Genomic DNA, 17,772 nt, shown 5'->3' with positions numbered 1-17,772 from the left:
CATTGCGATATATCACAATGTTTAGCTGGTGACATATCATGATGCTGAAAACCAGGTATCGCCCAGCCCTATCTCAGATTTTTAACAATTATGGAGCGAGGCGATAGCTCATTTCCTTGTTGACTGCGCTTGTTGATGTCCACTAGACTCCTAGGTTCAAGGGGCTCAGCATGGTACCCATTCATCCATCCTATCTCTTAGACCCTCCCCACCATGCAAAGATTGCAGAAAATTGAGCAGGGGGATAGGTTCTGCTGCTTCTCTCGACTCAGTGTAAAAAAGTTGTTGTGGTGGTCAAAATAGCACCAACACATCGGCATACATTCTCCACTCTTTATTCTAGGACAGACCTGCAAGCCTTAAAAAGAAAGGAGACTTCTGTACTATATAAGCCTAATATAACACCTGCCATTGTTGTCTCTCTTCTTGGCTTTGACTTCAGGCTCAGCTTTGCTTTTTTACAAACAGCAGACAGCCACTCAGGTGCTCACCAGAGGAAATTTCTACTGCCTCGGGGGTTAGCAGGGAAAAATACCAGTTTTTATTTCAATACTGTAAACAGAGATTGGCACTGTATGTAATCACATCCACTTCTCTAGGCCCCCTTCCTAGCTTGTATTAACACCTGCCATCTTGAAGAAAACGCTTGGGAAGATGAGGATGCCAACTTGCCTGATTTGTGTGTGCATGTGAGTTTGTGGGACTGAAACACCCACTTTCCTCAAACCAATGGGTGTGTGTGTGTGTGTGTGAGACTGCTCTTATGCCCACGACAGCATACTCAAAAAATAAACAAAATTGGGTAAAGACCGCTGTACCACACTGTTCTTTCCCTTCAACTTTTGTTTATTGATGTACTGAACATGAAAAAGTACAAAGGATCCAAACACAAAAGAAAACATGTACAGCCTCTTTTTAAATACTCAACAGAATATATTTTTTTTCTACTCCAACAGATGTGAATTAAGTCATACTGTACAACTTCAAATAAATACCAGCCTTACATTTTATTAAGTGCTCTGATAAACAGTGCAAAGTGAAGCCCAACAGACACATGCCTTCTCATCAATGCCCCTTATTTGAGTGGATTTTTGAGTTTTATTTTCACTATAGTCGTATAAAGTGGCAAAGGTTGCAGGTACCAGGTGTTGGACCCACTCCAACCACCATCATCACCATGGAACTCCATCACCTTCTGAAGCACAGGGAATTTGTGTTAATGCAGATCCCAACAAGAGTGTGGGATTAGGATTAAGCCAATTGATCCGAAGAGCATTGAATGAGTCCGGCATGAGAAAAGTCGTTTGTCACTTTAGCACACTTTATTCTCTCACAGTTGTTTTTTTATGTACTGTACTATACTGAAAATTTTATAACTACAATTCTTTTCTTAAAAAATAAGAATCGGAAAGCAACTGCAAATATCATGTACAAGAATGTTATGCATAGCACATTGCTTGGTTCTAAGGGGAAGCAAATGAGCATCTCAGTTTATACAAAAAGCAGGACGGATCTATATAGTTTGTCAGTGCATCCTGGAAAAGGCTCTGCTGGCCTTCAGCTTTTTAAAAATTTATTATAAGCTAGATGCTAATCAGAAAATATTTGTACTTTTTTTGACCTTAAATTTCTTCCATACATGGTAAAGTCTTTATTATTTTCCCCAAATAAGTGTTTTTAAGCGTCATACAAAGTTAAATTTCAATAGCATACAGGTATTTATGATTCTGGTATGAAAAATGTAAGGAATTTGTTCAAAACCTATGGTTATACTCATTTTTTTTTTACCACAAACATATTTATAAACAAAAATGTAGCATCACCATAAACAGCTGAAGCTAGACTATCTACAGACAAAATTTGCAACGTATCTGATACACTGTAAATTCAAGTCCTCAGGACAACAGAAATGAATTAAGCAGACCTCAAGTAACAATCTTAATGCCATTTATACAAAGGAAAAGGAAACATACAAAAACATTCAGAATTTTGAACATCACTTGGCATGTTAAATAAGGGAAAACGAAAAAACCAGAAGGAAACTCAAAAGTTATCAGCTGAAAAGAGGTTCATAAAACAAAAAAGATATTATTTACATTACACAAAGCTCAGGTGTTAGCCTTGAACGTAACTTTCAAAATACCTTCAAATATATCCAACGCAAGACTGCTTCTTTCCTGGTCTGCCATTGGTGCAAACCGTGTGCAAACATCTTTTTTTTATTTTTTAAGACAAAACAATTCTTCAAACAATACTGGAAGTACATCACTAAACACCATGAGCTCTATCTGAAGGGAATTCTATAGGAAGAACAGATTTTTTCCCCTATCTCAGTTAATTTAAATTTCTTGCCTGCTCTTATATACTTTTAATTTTTTTTCTCCTTTTTGTTTCAAAACCACACAAGTTAATGTGAGCCACCTATCACATAGTAACCAGGATGTTCAGAGACTGCACAACGATTACAAAATCAAAACCAGCAGTGCATTTCTCAGTGATTCCAACTTCTTGTGTAACAAAGATCTCTAAAGAATTTCTACATCATAAATCTCTCTAAAGTGTTTTTTTCCCCCAACCACTGCAAATTTCCTGGTAAGTTTTAAAAGCTCACTAGGTGTCATATGAAGAGATTTCTCAAAGTATTCAAGTCAAAATATTTGTTCCAGGACCTGTAAAAAGTTTCTCCAAATTTTCTCTTTTTTATAAAAATAGATGCTTTGTTTTGTTTTTTTAAACCCACATCAAAGAGGCTCTTATCTCTTTGGCAAGGTACTGCTTTACGAAAAGTTCTCCATTAATCTTACAATAAGCTTTTATAATGCACCACCCCCCCTTCCCCCAGACCCAAATAATAATTACAAAATAAATACTTTCAAACTTTATAAATAAAAATGTAAACTTCGAAACACTTTTCTTGAACAGACTAAACTGCAAGGCATTAAAGTGTAAATCAAACACAACGTAAGACTAAACTAACTCAAGGATCGTTAACACAAAGCCTCAATTAACTACTCACAGGTTCAAGGCAGTCGTGTAAAAGAAATCGTCTTCCCTTAAGCTCAAACATTTTAAAAGGTTCCGCCTTCTTCAAAGAAGGCAATAGAATGCATTGTGACAGGTAAAAACCCTGTACCTCTTGTCCATATTCAAACATAAGATATTTAAGAAGTTTTTTTTTTTTAATTCAAATACTAGCAATAAAAAATCTCGCATATTTCTTAGGATGCTAGTCTTGTATCCCCTGCCCCCCCCATCTCAACACTGACTTACAAAGACATTTACTAATGTATAAAGTTTCTTTTAACTTGCCTTTGTCGAATAAGTTTTCAAATATAAACTGGGCCGAGGGCACCTCATTAGGCTTTGTGCGTTTTGTTTGTTTTAAACGAGACCTGCAAAACTCTGTCTCCAAGGCGGTATCCGTTCAGGCTGGCGATAGCCATGGCCGCCTCGTCATAGTTTGTCATAGTCACAAATCCAAAGCCTTTGCACTTGTTTGTGTTGAAGTCGCGGATGACCTTCACGTTGGTGACGGCCCCGAAGGGTCCAAACATTTGCCACAGGATGCTCTCGTCTGCATCGGGAGCTAAATTGTAAACAAAAATGCACCATCCGGTCCCCGCATGTCCCGGGATATTGATCCCAGCCAAACTGGTCATTCCATCAATGGTCATTGGAGAAAACCTACTAACCAACGGAGAGGGGCAAAGACACGAGAGAGAGAGAGAGAGAGAGAGAGAGAGAGAGAGAGAGAGAGAGAAGACAAAAAGGAATTTTTTTATTTTAAGGAGAAGGCAAGTTCAGAACTTGAATTTAAAAATGCAGTCTACTTCCACATGGTATCAGCATGCTGCACAAGTTTAAACTGAGAGCCTTTCTGCCTAGTTTTGTGCCTCAAGTATGCACTGATTTCAGTGCCTACAAAGCATGCGTTTGGGGGTGCCAACTTGAATGAAATATTGGGGAGGGCCAGCTAAGTCCTGCCACACATAGTCGATCGCGTGACACAGAACACACACACACACACCATTTGAATTGCAGTGGCCATCAACTTTAGGAGGCCCTGGCTCCTTCAAATGTTTTATTGGGGGGTAGGTGGTGGCGAAGGGATCTCGGCCCCTAGGAGTTGGCTCCTCTGCAAACATTCATTACTGCGACACAGCAGTTTTCAAACTAGGTAGAGTGCAGGACGCACGAGCCCAACTCAAGAAAAATGCATGGCAAGGAATTATCATTAAGGCTTTGGCCAGGCTTTATGGTTATCTAATCCTTTCTTCTGCAGTGAACTTATCTGCTGTGAGATGCCGGTCTTCCATTTACTGAATATTTTTGTTTTGTTCCTTTATTATAGCCTTGTGAACTATCGATCCCCCTTGTCATATTGTGCAGTATCTAGTTGGACCCCTGCTGCCCTAGTGAAACGTTAACAGTGACACATCTGATTAACAGCGGCACATTATTTAGTTTCTAGTTGTCCACACCTTTCCTTCCTGTCGGGACACTCAATGTGGCGTTTGCGGACTGGTCAAACTTTGCCTTAGCCACAAAAGCAAGAGCAAAAGTGTCCCTAAGACAACTGGGTATTAGAAATCCTAATACTTGTCTCTTTTTAAAAATGCAGACCTGCAATGAAATACCTACTTCAACTCTTCACTATTTGTGAAGCTTCAGTCCCCTAGCTGCAATACTAGCTGCAAAATATTATCACCCTGCAGGATGCTTTAAGATTTACCAAGATAATACATGTGAAGTACTTTTAGCACTAAAGAATTGCATCTGCGTTACATAGCCAATATCATTGCACCAAGTCAATTGGTTTGAGTGTGGCGCTCATGACTGCCAAGGTTACAGGCTTGGTCTGCTTATGGGACAATTGCATATTCCTGCATTGCAGGGGGTTGGACCAAATGATCCCCACAGGATCCCTTCCAATTCCATTGATCTATGACCATCTGCTGGCGCAGATACAATACTATTGGCACTGGTGGGAAAGGCTGAATAAGCAAAACTCTAGTACAGAAAGGCCCTAAGTTGTTGCAGAATGCTAGAAAGATACAATAGGCAATGCGATAAAGATTAATAAAATGCCAGCCATTAACTGAAAAAGACAAATACCACTGAAAATAATGCTGGAAGCTGTTGAAATTATGGATGTGATGACGAGAGAGAATGTGTTAAGTGATGTACTGAAATAAAAATAGCTTTTGTTTAATGTCTGAACATGCAGAGACAATGCAACATAAAATAAATTAGCTCCAAAGTATGTTCAACTCAAAACAGTATAATTTATTATTAGGAAGGGTTAAGCGTTATGGACCTAACACAATTCTTCATTACCTCTTTACTCCATAAGCCATATTGAGCAGATTGTCCAACCTGCAAAACACATTTAGCAAAGTGTTCAGTCTTTGGGTCGTCTACCTTCAAGTGCAAGTTGCTAGTTGGGTCTTGAAAGGCTTCTCACAGAACAGACTTACAAGGCTGAAGATGCACAATCAATATATATTACCTGCATCCTCCTCTGCCCTCCCCGCCCCCGCTACAGAGAGATCCTACAAAGCCAGCCTTGATTAAATTTCCATTAGGTATTTATGCAAAAGAGCAGCTCAGCCTCGGGAGGACATAAAACAAGGCTTTCCAATTCCACGCTACCAAGACAATTGGGTGTTGTTTTTTTTAAAAAAGTGACAGAACACACGTATTAAAATACTGGTTCAGAAAATGAATTTCACACAGAAGTCTTTACATGAGGGACCAGACCATTTTGTCCACATTCCCACTCCATTATCAGAAAGCCCTTTGGGCTGAAACACGTATTAAGTTACTCTGCACACGTTTCCTAAAGTCCGTTCCTCAAGATTTCCGATGGCAAGACATTACCTTCTCGTACCACAATTAAATAGTGTTTATAAATGTTATACCTTGCACAGAAACTTGCTTAACTGTCAACCGTGCTGCCACAAACTGCAAACATTTTCTCCCGTGCCAGCTTAACTTGCGCAATGACTGCTCCCCGCATAAAACGGGGGGCGACCTTTGCGTGGGCGAGCGCAGCCCCTGGATCTGGAGCGGCTCCATCAGCATAGGCTTGGCTTTGCCTTCCCTCAGGTGGGATACCTGGAGGTCTCCGCCTACCCCAGTCAGTTGTCCAATCCCACCTGGGGGAAGCGTTGCCAAGGAGATCAGGTCAGGTGGGGGAGGGATTACCTGCCCACACAATAGAGGGAGGATCTTACCTGGGAATCCTCACTTGGCTCCAGAGCTTCTCCCACCCTACCCACCCTCAGTTAATGCCTTCTTTTGCAGGTTAACTTTTCTTCATAGGTTTTGCAGGTTAACTTTTCTTACAGGTATGCGGGCGCTGCTACGTTAAGGTCGCTGTCAAAGGGCCGGAAAGGAATTTCCCTGCATTGGCAGGTTTCGCCTTTCCCGTAGCAAAACGTCACAACTTTGGCAGTATCAGGCATTGGGCGGAATCGTTTTGTCCATCTTCCTCTTTGCAGCGGCGATACCAGGGTTCCCCGTTAAAGGGGTTTCTGAAGGGAGGCTTTGACCGTACGCCGAAAGGTCGTCATTGCTCTCCCCTGCGGCAGCGGCGTAACAGGGGCGGCTATCTCTGCTTGAACATATGTTCTCCAGAGCCGGCCCATCCCCCACACAAACACTAGATAACCCTGATGCTCCCTAGGTCCCCGGCTGGGGACTGTGGAGGGAGAACGCCCAATGCCTGAGCCAGGGTCTACCCACATTTGAAATTTAATAAAGTTGTGGCCAATTTAATCCCATAGCACGTTGTCTTGAGTCATTATTCCACATGACGGGGGGGGGGGGGGCGCTCCGGACCTGGGGACTCCACCTGTCCACGCAAAGGAATGCCAATTTGATTTTACTTTTAACCCACCACGAAACATGAACATCTTATGCCAATCACGAAGTTTTATGCTCAATCAGAGTGATAGAGATACCCGATTGTGTCAATGCTGGTCCGTATCACTTATAGTTGAGAATTCAGAAGCCACACTTGAGAACATATACACTTACTGACCAGGAAAAAAAACCTCCTCCTGCCCATCCCATATTAACTATAGCTGAGTGCAGGCACAGGCAAACTGGGCCCTCCAAATGTTTTGGGACTACAACTCCCATCACCCCTAGCTACCAGGACTGGTGGTCAGGGATGATGGGAGTTGTAGTCCCAAAACATCTGGAGGGCCCAGTTTGCCTGTGTCCGGCTGAGTGAAAGGTTGGCACTAGCCGTTACTACAATTAATACTAAGTCACTTTAAACTGCTCTCAAAATGGATGTGGCAATTCGAGGACCAACTCTGCATTGCAAATGTGACACGGAAGGCTGGCAACATTAACCCCGCCATGTGGGAATCCCTTGCAGATGACCACAGGGCCTTGGAGACAATCAGTGAGGTCAGGTCTCCGCGCAGCAGTGACCAGAGGAGGAATGACCGCTGTGAGGAATGCAGAGAGAAGAAACACCATGATACGCTTGCACCAGCACAACAGGACGCCTTCGTCTCCCCGTCTGCAACAAAACATGTCCCTCCTGTATCGGTCTCCACAGTCACAGCAGGCGCCATAACTCTCCCAATAGTTTGACACTCTCTTCCATTTTCTCCTGAGGCAGATGGATGCCAACCAGCCAGCCAGCCAGCCAACCAACCAACCAACCAACGGGGAGGAACAGAAGTTAAAAGATTTGCCTTGTGTGTTGCCTTCTGCTCACAATGATGGATGCAAAACTAAGCTGGTGTTGACTTGGATTTTAAACAGACACGAACACACACACGTATTTCTGGGCTTTGACTAAAGCAGGAGTGGTTTTGAGAGTTGGCCAACCCTCACACACCAAGAGCTCTAGTAATCCTGCCGATTTCTTCAGAAGAGAGACAGTCATTCATGATCATCCTTGAGAACCGGCACTTCAGCGCCTCTCGAGAGTGATGGTGACAGGTCATCCCTCTTCGGAAGGAAGAGTTCATCTGAATACGGAAGGGCTAATGATCGTGCTGCTGAGAGCTTCACAGGCAGCTGAGAAGCACTGTTCATGAGTGGTGGAAACCAACACAAAGCACACACATACAACATGGAACTAAGCTACCCAAGTCTCTCTTTTTCTGCCGGGGGGCGGGGAGGGAAATCAATTGAAAAATCACCTGGGGGCCTTGATGAAGTCTAGGGAACCCATGTAAGGTACAAATCTGTGGGGAAAACTAAATATAAAGGATGCATATGGCCCACAAGTTTAGCCACCCCTGACCTAAAGGGCTTGTTTGTTAATTGAAGAGTAGACTTGGGGGTGGACAGGCCTGCAAAAGCACAGGAAAGAATGTGGCAGTCTTGAAGCAGAGCATCTAAACCAGGCATAGGCAAACTCGGCCCTCCAGATGTTTTGGGACTACAGCTCCCATCATCCCTGACCACTGGTCCTGTTAGCTAGGGATGGTGGGAGCTGTAGTCCCAAAACATCTGGAGGGCCGAGTTTGCCTATGCCTAGTCTAAACCCTGAGAATCAGAGGTGAGTGGTGAGGTCAGTAGCCTTTTCCTAAATGTAATGCTCTGTTTAGAAAATGTTTATTGCATCTCTGATTTATTTATTTATTTTGTATTGAAAAGCCACTCAGGAAATTCCGAGACGCAACATATAAATTTCTAAAATTAATAAATGATAAAACTTAAGTGGCAATATGTAACAAAATTGATTAGTTTTCATTCTGCCTTTCAAATCTTTCATTCTGCCTTTGCAAATGTGCTCACAATGGATGCCAGTTTTAAAAATATAAACTGGAAGCAGTGCCTTTTGAGTTTAATGAAAGATCCTGACTCCCTAAGCATAAAAGTGTGTGCTTTATTGGCTTCTTTTGAAGGAAATTTAATTTCCGTAACAAGGTAGTCATCTTAGGAGGAAGTGGCTCGTGGATCAAGCCTGCTTTAGTCCCATTATTTAGAAAAAGGAGCATCTACAGGCTACAAAATACATTGGTCTTTGTTCATATGATACATTCATCCAATTATCAAGCCAGCCACAAAGCAGAGGTTAGATGGCCATCTGTCACGGATGCTTTAGATTCCTGCATTGCAGAGGATTGGATAAAATAACTCTTGGATTCCCTTCCCAGTCCACAATTCTAGGATAGCAGCATTCATACAGTCGTACCTCGGAAGTCAAAAGGAATCCATTCCGAAAGTCCGTTTGACTTCTAAAACGTTCGGAAACCAAGGCGTGGCTTCTGATTGGCTGCAGGAAGCTCCTGCAGCCAATCGGAAGCCGCGTCAGACGTCCGGGTTCCAAAGTCCGTCTGTATGTGTTTGTACCCATAATTCCCTGTCCAACACAAGCCACTTTCACACTGAGCACGTCCACACTTTGACCCAATTTCCGCACCCAAAACTCCTAATAAGAAGCTCTGTTTTAGACCTAGCTATCACAACCTTCAAATATCTGTGGGTAATTATGCACAAACTCATTTGCACAATTATAGAAGTAAATGGAAGTCTATGTTAAGCACTTGATGTTATCAGCCTATGGAATAAATTACTTAATTACGTAAATTGTTCGAGTGAAGGGAAGTTGTCACTATGAAAACACTCTGATCACCTCAAGATGAGATGTATGAGCAGTGACATCGCCTTGGAATTAACATTTCTGCCTTTTTATGGAAAGAAATCCTCTGGAGATGAAAACACCATACAAAAACTAGAAGAGGTCCGAGAGGAACGCAGCTTCTCATGTCCCTCGGTTGCCTTTGGCGAAAACATGTCTTGAATAGCCTCTGAAACCACATTACACACTTCGATGTTGTTCTCATCTCATTGTTGCCCCTGGTGAGACTTTAAAAAACAACAACAACCCTGCGAACTACAGCTCCATTCAGACTAGACGTGATCGTGGGATGAGCAAGCAAATCATGAGCCCCATCTGGGTTTTAAAAATAATTTTTGCAAGCCATCACAATCTACTGCCTATGCTTGCCTTTCAGCAAATTTAATAGCTAAACTGACATGTGATTCATCAAAATCAAATGAAAGTTTTGTGAATGCCAAGAGATACAGATCTCTTCATTTGGGGGGTGGGGGCAAGGGGATGCACATGAATTCTGACAATTACGCGATTACAGTGGACCCTTGGTTCTCAAATGCCTTGGTTCTCAAACGACTTGGAACCCAAACACTGCAAACCCGGAAGTAAATGTTCCAGTTTGCAAACTTTCGGAAGCCGAATGTGCTCTGTTTTGAGTGCCACGCTTCCGTTTTGAGTGTTACACCGAGGTTTGTCTGTTTTTGCTATTTATTTTGCGTTTTTGTTTTTGCGGGTCTTTTGTTTTTGTGACTGTGTGGAACCCAGTTCAGCTACTCACTGATTGATTGATTGATTGATTGTGTGTGTGACTGCAGTACACTGTTTATCGCTTTCATTTTATGGATCAATGGTCTTGTTAGAAATTCATGTTAAATTGCTGTTTTATGGCTTGTTTTTAAAAGTCTGGATTGGATCAATCCATTTTGCATTACTTTCTATGGGAAAGCGCACCTTGGTTTTGGAACGCTTTGGTTTTGGAATGGATATATGGAACAGATTTGAGAACCAAGGTACCACTGTATCAGCATTTATTGGTGAAGATTTAAATTATTATTATTATTATTATTATTATTATTATTATTATTATTATTAATCATTTACTATTTCTACCCCGTCCATCTGGCTGGGTTTCCCCAGTCACTCTGGGCAGCTTTCAACAGAACATTAAAAACAGAATAAAACTTCAAACATTAAAAACATCCCTAAACAGAGCTGCCTTCAGATGTCTTCAAACATTCGTTGAATTAATCTGAGATTGTCAGTATGCAATTAACGACATGCACAAAGTTCTGGACATTTACATGGTCAGTGGCCACGGAGAGAGAATATTTGTAAGACTGAGTGTTTTTTGCTCTTGAATGCTTGCTTAAGTCTGTCTCAAAATCTGCCCCCTACAATCTTTCAACTCTTGCTATCACCCTTTTAGTTATAATCAGTGTAGCTATTTCGATTTGATAGTCTCTTAGTTCCAACTGCTCCCATTTTCCTGTGCTTTAATCCAAAACAGAGGGGCAAGAACAACACTATATTTGCAAACAAACACAATCCATGTATTTCTATAATGAAGACCATTATTCTGAACCCTGAAATTTCTATGTACTTGACACTCAAAACTTCTACATGGTATTTTAGCAGAAAAGAAATAACCTTGACTGATGCAGCCTACATGTTAATGCTTTGGGGGGGGGGGGTCGGGCCAATGGTAGCTGCATTAATGAATGCAGGATTCCCCCTTTTCCAAATCAAATTGAGACAGCCATTAAGATATCTCTTTAAGCATACAGTTTTAAAGCTTTATTTGCAAGTTCTATTTAAGGTTTCTATGCTTTATAATTAATTTACAATAATTATCATATTGCACTTTTTTGTTTACTAGCAATGAGTTGCACTGGGAACTAGGGCTGGGCGATGTATCAATAGATAGTCCAAAACTGCTTCAAAGTCCATTTCATGATATCAGTTTAAAGTTGATAATCAGTTTAAAGTCCGTATTGTGCTATAGATTTCATCATGTTTGACCTGACAATATATTGCAAATCATGGTGTGTGTGTGTGTGTGTGTGATGCAAAAATCACAATGTGGAAAAGCCAGCCAGTGCCTCTATATAGCTCCAGCCTTATTTCAGACATCGTGATGTATCAGTATTTCACGATGTTTACCTGGTGATATATCACAATGTTGAAAACCAGGTATCTCCCAGCCCTACTGGGGCGTTAAATTGATGTTGAAGGTACAGGTTTTAATCAAATAACGCAGGTGTACATGACCTTTACACGTGTCCTAACTGGGATGGGAGAGCCACTTCCGACTAAGGAGGAGGTGGGGTTGTGGGCTTCACGGCCCCTCCATGTGCGCGGCGGGCGGAGGCCCGCCCACACTACCGGGGGAGATTCCAGGCCGTGTCACCCCCTGGCCAGCCAATCAGCCTGCCCTTTTTGCCGCCCCCCAGCTGTTCCTGCTTTTTCCCACCCTCCCGCCCTATAAGGTTTTTGTTCCTTGACCTTGCTATGGACCTTGGTTGGTCGCCGTTGAGGGGCCTGGTAGGAATTTTTCCACTTGGCAAATTGGCACCAGCCACTTGGTTTTCGCCTACCTCGTAGCAAATCGTCACAACTTTCTGGGTATCGGCGGTTAGGCATTGGTATTGTTCTGTAGATGGAAGAGGGGAGGTAACGCCATCATCTGCCTCACATATTGAAGGGTAGTCCGTTAAAGGATTCTGGGGGGTGTGGCCCTGTCCAAAGCCTAAGGAGGTGAGGGTCCAAGGCACACCCCCTAGCAGTGACTCCCTGGGGGAGTTCCTAGTTGATTTGCATCAGCAGAACTCCCCCTACTGGTGGTTCGCCCTTCTTGGACTTCAAGCAGACGGGCTGGAGTCGGATATAGTCGGTTAGGACCAATGCCTAAGCCAATACCACTCATCACCTGTAACCAATAAAGTTGTGGCCTTTTTTAACCCATTAACCTTAATAATAGTGTTGTGTGTCATTATTTCCACCTGGGGGGGGGGGCAGGAACTTGCCTGGACCAGGACTATTTCCTAGACCTTTGGCGGCCCAGAAATTGAGCAGCTGAGTGGCAATTGGAGTATCTGAGAACTTGCAGAAAACTTATTAAGGCGAGGCAAAAGTGTATGTTATGTCTATTTTACTGTATTCTAAATATAACTTAAAATATAGCGTTCGTTAGGAGGTTAAGGTATAAATACTGCAGATCTAGACACTGCTATATGCACAGTGGGAATCCCCTAAAATCTTGGATAAGACCTCCACTTAGAAATGAGACCTCAGATTAAAAGAAACCAGCATAATTCTCAAATCACTTCAGAAGTAAGAGCAAGAGGCTACAGGACATTACGGATTCCAAAGGCTGCAAAACCTTTATGTGATGTGGAAAAGGGTAAGATGGACCATCCATTATCAAGGAGCTGTATTGTTCTGGCAACTTCCAGACAGCAAAAGTGCTGATACATTCATCCTGCTCTAGTAGAAAGCATGGAAAAACTTGCCTCGTGTTTTAATTAAGCCGTTGAGCAAAGTGTTTGGGTATGAAGTAATATGCCATCAGAAACATGGGTCCAAGTGAAACTGATTGTCTTAATTTTTAATTGAAATTTTAATTAAAATGGAAAAGTTTTAATTGAGGGAACTGAGTAAGAGGACATTTATCAACTTCTGTGACTAGTTATCTGTGCTAGAGGAGTTATACATAGGTGTAACAGTGTCGGGGGGGGGGGGGGAGCGGAATTCCAGTGCCAGATTGCAGCTGATTAAACACACCTGAAAATCTTCTGCATTGCATCATGAGCTATCCTATCCCTGCAGTGAATAGGCTACAAACCTGAGGACAGGCCCATGAGGAAGTTGTTTGAAGCCCAGAATGGGAGTCTTCTTAGAATACAGTTATAAACTCAAACGAAAAAGCAGCTGGTCCCTGGAGGGGAGTCCCCGGCCAGCTTAACCCTCCAAGTTCCGGGTCAAGTGTACCCGGCAGCCCCCGCCCTCTGCATGGGCTTACCGAAGGATGCAACCAGGAATTAACCCCCACTGAAAAATAGTCCCACTAGCTTCCGAGTCACAGGCAGTAGTGTCCAGAACTAGAATCAGAGGTGTGAAAAGCCTAAATTAAGCTAGAGGAAAACTTTGAAAGCTGCTGGGATCAAGTTCTGAGCCTTAAGTTCCCTGCCCGCTACCAGCCCATGCCATTCCACAAAACGGCAGTAGGAGCAGCAGTCAACACAGAGGGAAGGCAGTTTTGCCCCCCCCCCTTATTTCCACTTTGATACACTGAGTAGCAGTTACACTGGGTTGTAAGTCCCATAGGCCAGTGTAGCTACTGCACTTGCAGAAGTCCTAGAGAGAAACACATCCTTCTCCATTACTGTTTCCTGACATTGCTACTTGATGGAAGACAATGGAATGGGGGTTATGATTTTTTAACGGGCTCTGGGTTGGGTTCGGGAGAAAAGACTTCCAATTTGGGGGAAAGGACTTTGAAAATCTCCAAGTCCGTCTGGGGTGAGCCAGGGAGATCTTGCCCATCCTCTAGGTCAGGAATAGTCATCATCATCATCATCATCATCATTAATAAACTATGATTTATTGCCTATACCCCGCCCATCTGGCTGGGTTTCCCCAGCCACTCTGGGCGGCTTCCAGCAGAATATTAAAATACAATGATTCATCCAATATTAAAAACTTCCCCAAACAGGGCTGCCTTCAGACGTCTTCTAAAAGTCCGATAGTTGTTTATTTCTTTGACATCTGATGGGAGGGCGTTCCACAGGGCGGGCGCCACTACGGAGAAGACCCTCTGCCTGGTTCCCTGTAACTTTGCTTCTCGCAGTTGCCCACTCCATTTATTGTTGGACTACAACTCCCACTATCCCTAACCGCTGGCTCTGCGGACTGGGGATGATGGGAATTGGAGTCCCAACAACATCTAGAGGGCACCATCTCATTTGAAAACTTAATAGTGGGGTGAAACCACTCCGGTTCACAAAATTAGTGCTGAAGGATGCCTTGGCAACAAAGGCCAACATTCTCTCTCTCTCTTTTTCAAACTGTGAGAAAGGTACAGTGGTCAAAGCAAGCCTATTCTGGAAGTGGTTAATAATAATAATAATAATAATAATAATAATAATAATAATAATAATTTATTATTAGTATCCCGCCCATCTGGCTGGGTTTCCCCAGCCACTCTGGGCGGCTTCCAACAGAGATGAAAAATACACTAAAATTAAGGAATGCAGGCGCAGCTCTCGGAATTCATCCCAACATCTCCCAACAAGTATTGTGTATTCCAGCACACACGCCACATTCCCCCTTCAGATCCAGCTGCCGCCACTCAAAACACAATGAATACCACTCACAATTTATAAGCTTACAGGTGATCTAGGGGACAGCTGGGCTGCTGGGATTTTGGAGAAAGACTGCTCCGGGGGTTTGAAAAGGCCACGGGGCATTGTGTATGTCGCCATTTCTGCAGGAGTTTATTTACCTCTTTTTTCATGTCAGTGCAGTCATTCCCCAATGGCCTTAACTTCAGGCACAGGGCATTCTGGGGTTCCTCTTCTGAGCAGTGCTACCTCTGCCCCGGCACTCAGTACTGGAGCAGGCATTCTGCCTATGGAGAAAGGGCAAGTCTACTTTTATTCAATATTCAGCGGCTTGACAAGAGTATCCTTTGATGAGAAAAACACAAAAACCAAAAGAAAACCTCTAGGAAAATTAGAAAAATCCACTGAATACTGAATAAAAACAACTGCCTTTGTCTGCTCAGATAGAAGAGCTCGCCAGGACAAACGCTTTTAAGGGTGAACAAAGTTAATGGAACAAAATGCAAAGAAGTTGCCCGGATTTCGTTTAAATATGCCATTGGCCAGGTGCATAATTGAAACATTAAAATTAAAGTCCTGGCAAAGCCTAGGTTTTTCTCTCCCCAATGTGAGTATTCTGCTTCTCTTTGAAGGAAAACCAACTCATCCGATTCTGTTTTTGCTCTACTTTGCAGCGATTCTCTGCTGACTCCAACTCTTTATAACCTTTCTGGAAAACCTGGAATCTAGTGCAAGCCAGAGTCAAAGTTCAGAGCATGCATGTGCAAGTGTGCATATGCACATAACACAAAATCTCTCATAGCACGGCGCTAAATAGAAAACCCTAAAGCAGCTACTGAATGTAGATCAACACAGTATTTGTTTCAATTCACACCATCTGTCCTTTTCAGTACACTAAAATATCACAAGAGAAAAACATATGGCTGCAAAGCTCTGTGCCACAGGAACAGAGACCCACACAAAAAACTGTGCAAACTACTTTTTAAAAAAACAAAACATTTTTTTCCACAGGAAAAAAATAAGAAAAAGGGCAAGGTTAGAAGGACGATCCGGAAAGTAGAGAAGAATGGACAATGTCCAAGGCAAACTTTTAAATAAAGAGAATTGTATGGTTGAGAAAGATGTCTGATTTAGTAGAATTATTTACTCTAGAAGTTTAAAAATAACCCTAAAACCCTGGTTGGAAAAACAATGTTTCCCCATTTCTTTAAGCGCTACTAATTAGCGGCTTAAACTCTTCTGTTTATAGCTGCTGACAGATTGCAGTGCTGTTAAATAAGTGTTGACTGCTATGCCTTCCAGACACACACAAAAGTTTAAGAAACTCAACAACTCTCATATGAGGAAATGCAATTCCTACCAGAGAGAGGACAACCTGGTTCAAAGGAAAACTCGGACCGAATGGTTGGGGTCTCAAGAGGGTTCCTATATATTTCCACTTACCTAAAACGTTGAGCCTGCTGAGCTAGAGGTCCTGGGTACCTTCTGTTTGGAGACTGGTACAGCTGGGAAAGGATGGCCTGGTTTGTTTTTTGGCTTGGATTGTTGGCGAACTTTACAGTGATTGGCTCTGTGGCACTCGGCGGTTTCTGTCCGTTCAAGCCTTTGATGGCTTCTTCTGCCTCAATCCGCTTGTCAAACCGGATGAAGCCCACACCCCTTGAAACTCCTGCATAAAGGTAGAAGGCTCGTTCACTGCTCTCTTCCAAGACAATGCCGACACACCCAGAACCCCCATTTTCACAGCTACATGTAAGCCAACAAGCCGTATGAAGCAACGGAGGACAAGACCAGCCGCAGAAAAACAATGCTGTCCAGGGTTGTAAAGACTGCAGAGAGAATAATTGGGTGCACTCTTCCCACCTTGGATCAAATCTACGCTTCCAGGTGCCACAAGAAAGCTGCAGAGATAGCGCAGGATAGTGCACACCCTGGAAATTATCTCTTTCAGCTTCTGCCTTCTGGAAGAAGGTACAGGGTTATAAAGACTAGGACTAGCCGCCTGAGAAACAGTTTCTATCCAAATGCGATTTTGGTTTTAAACGCAGTGTTAGGAGTCTCTATGGGAGTGTATTGTATTTTTAAAAATGGGGTATCAGAGTTTTAGGGGGCTAACCAGGCTGAGATAGAAGGCTTGTTGGTTTTGAATGTCTTATGTAGATTTATTCCCCCCCCCCCCATTTCGTTGTTCTGTATGGGACAATGACAATAAAGATTACTTGTGTCCCAAACTCGGGTCTCTGGCTGTTTTTGGACTACAACTCCCATCATCCCTAGTTAGCAAGGCCAGTGGGTCATGGAAGATGGGAACTGTAGTGCAAAAGAGTGGCTGGGGAAGCCCAGCCAGATGGGCAGGGTATAAATATTATTATTATTATTATTATTATTATTATTATTAGCTGGAGAGCCAAGTCTGGGAAACCCTGTTGTTGTAGGAACAGGAGTCAAGGGGCAGGACCTAACAAATGGATACACAACCTTTTCTGCGGTGGCCCCGTGCTTTAGGGGCAAGAACAAAGGGTGACCTGAAAAAACAAATGCGGTGCTGAAAATTCTGTTCACCACCATATCCAATCCGCTGTAGCCTGGTCCTGTTTGTGTGCAGCAACAGCTGGAATGCTGGAGGCAACACAACTGCGGGAAGCTCAAGGAAGCCCCATCAACTGTGGTGCCTTCCCCAAAAAAGCAAGCCTAGAGTGAGAGACTAGGGCAGGCATTGCCAAACTTGGCCCTCCATTTTGGAACTACAATTCCCATCATCCCTGACCACTGGGTCCTGTTAGCTAGGGATGATGGGAGTTGTAGCCCCAAAACAGCTGGAGGGCCGAGTTTGGCCATGTC

At 43.0% G+C, this 17,772-nt stretch overlaps 1 protein-coding gene across 21 annotated transcripts in view; it reads right to left on the bottom strand.

The window, feature by feature from the left end:
- Window positions 1-828: 828 nt before the first annotated feature.
- Window positions 829-17,772, bottom strand: part of ELAVL2 (ELAV like RNA binding protein 2) — a 152,399-nt gene continuing 135,455 nt past the window's right edge. For 11 of the 21 annotated variants that reach the window (XM_083719448.1, XM_083719462.1, XM_083719455.1 and 8 more), the window contains 3 exons: window positions 16,375-16,600; window positions 5,338-5,376; window positions 829-3,687 (listed from right to left, as the gene is read on the bottom strand). In XM_083719448.1, the coding sequence (XP_083575574.1) occupies window positions 3,357-3,687; window positions 5,338-5,376; window positions 16,375-16,600 (596 nt within the window). In that variant the 3' untranslated portion in view covers window positions 829-3,356. The remainder of the gene's footprint in view (window positions 3,688-5,337; window positions 5,377-16,374; window positions 16,601-17,772) is intronic. The other 10 variants (XM_083719454.1, XM_083719465.1, XM_083719466.1 and 7 more) reach the window with 3 other exon arrangements.

Source organism: Podarcis gaigeae (assembly GCF_964106915.1).
Source record: "Podarcis gaigeae genome assembly, chromosome: 17".
NCBI lineage: Eukaryota > Metazoa > Chordata > Lepidosauria > Squamata > Lacertidae > Podarcis > Podarcis gaigeae.
This window is presented reverse-complemented; position numbering and strand designations above follow the sequence as displayed.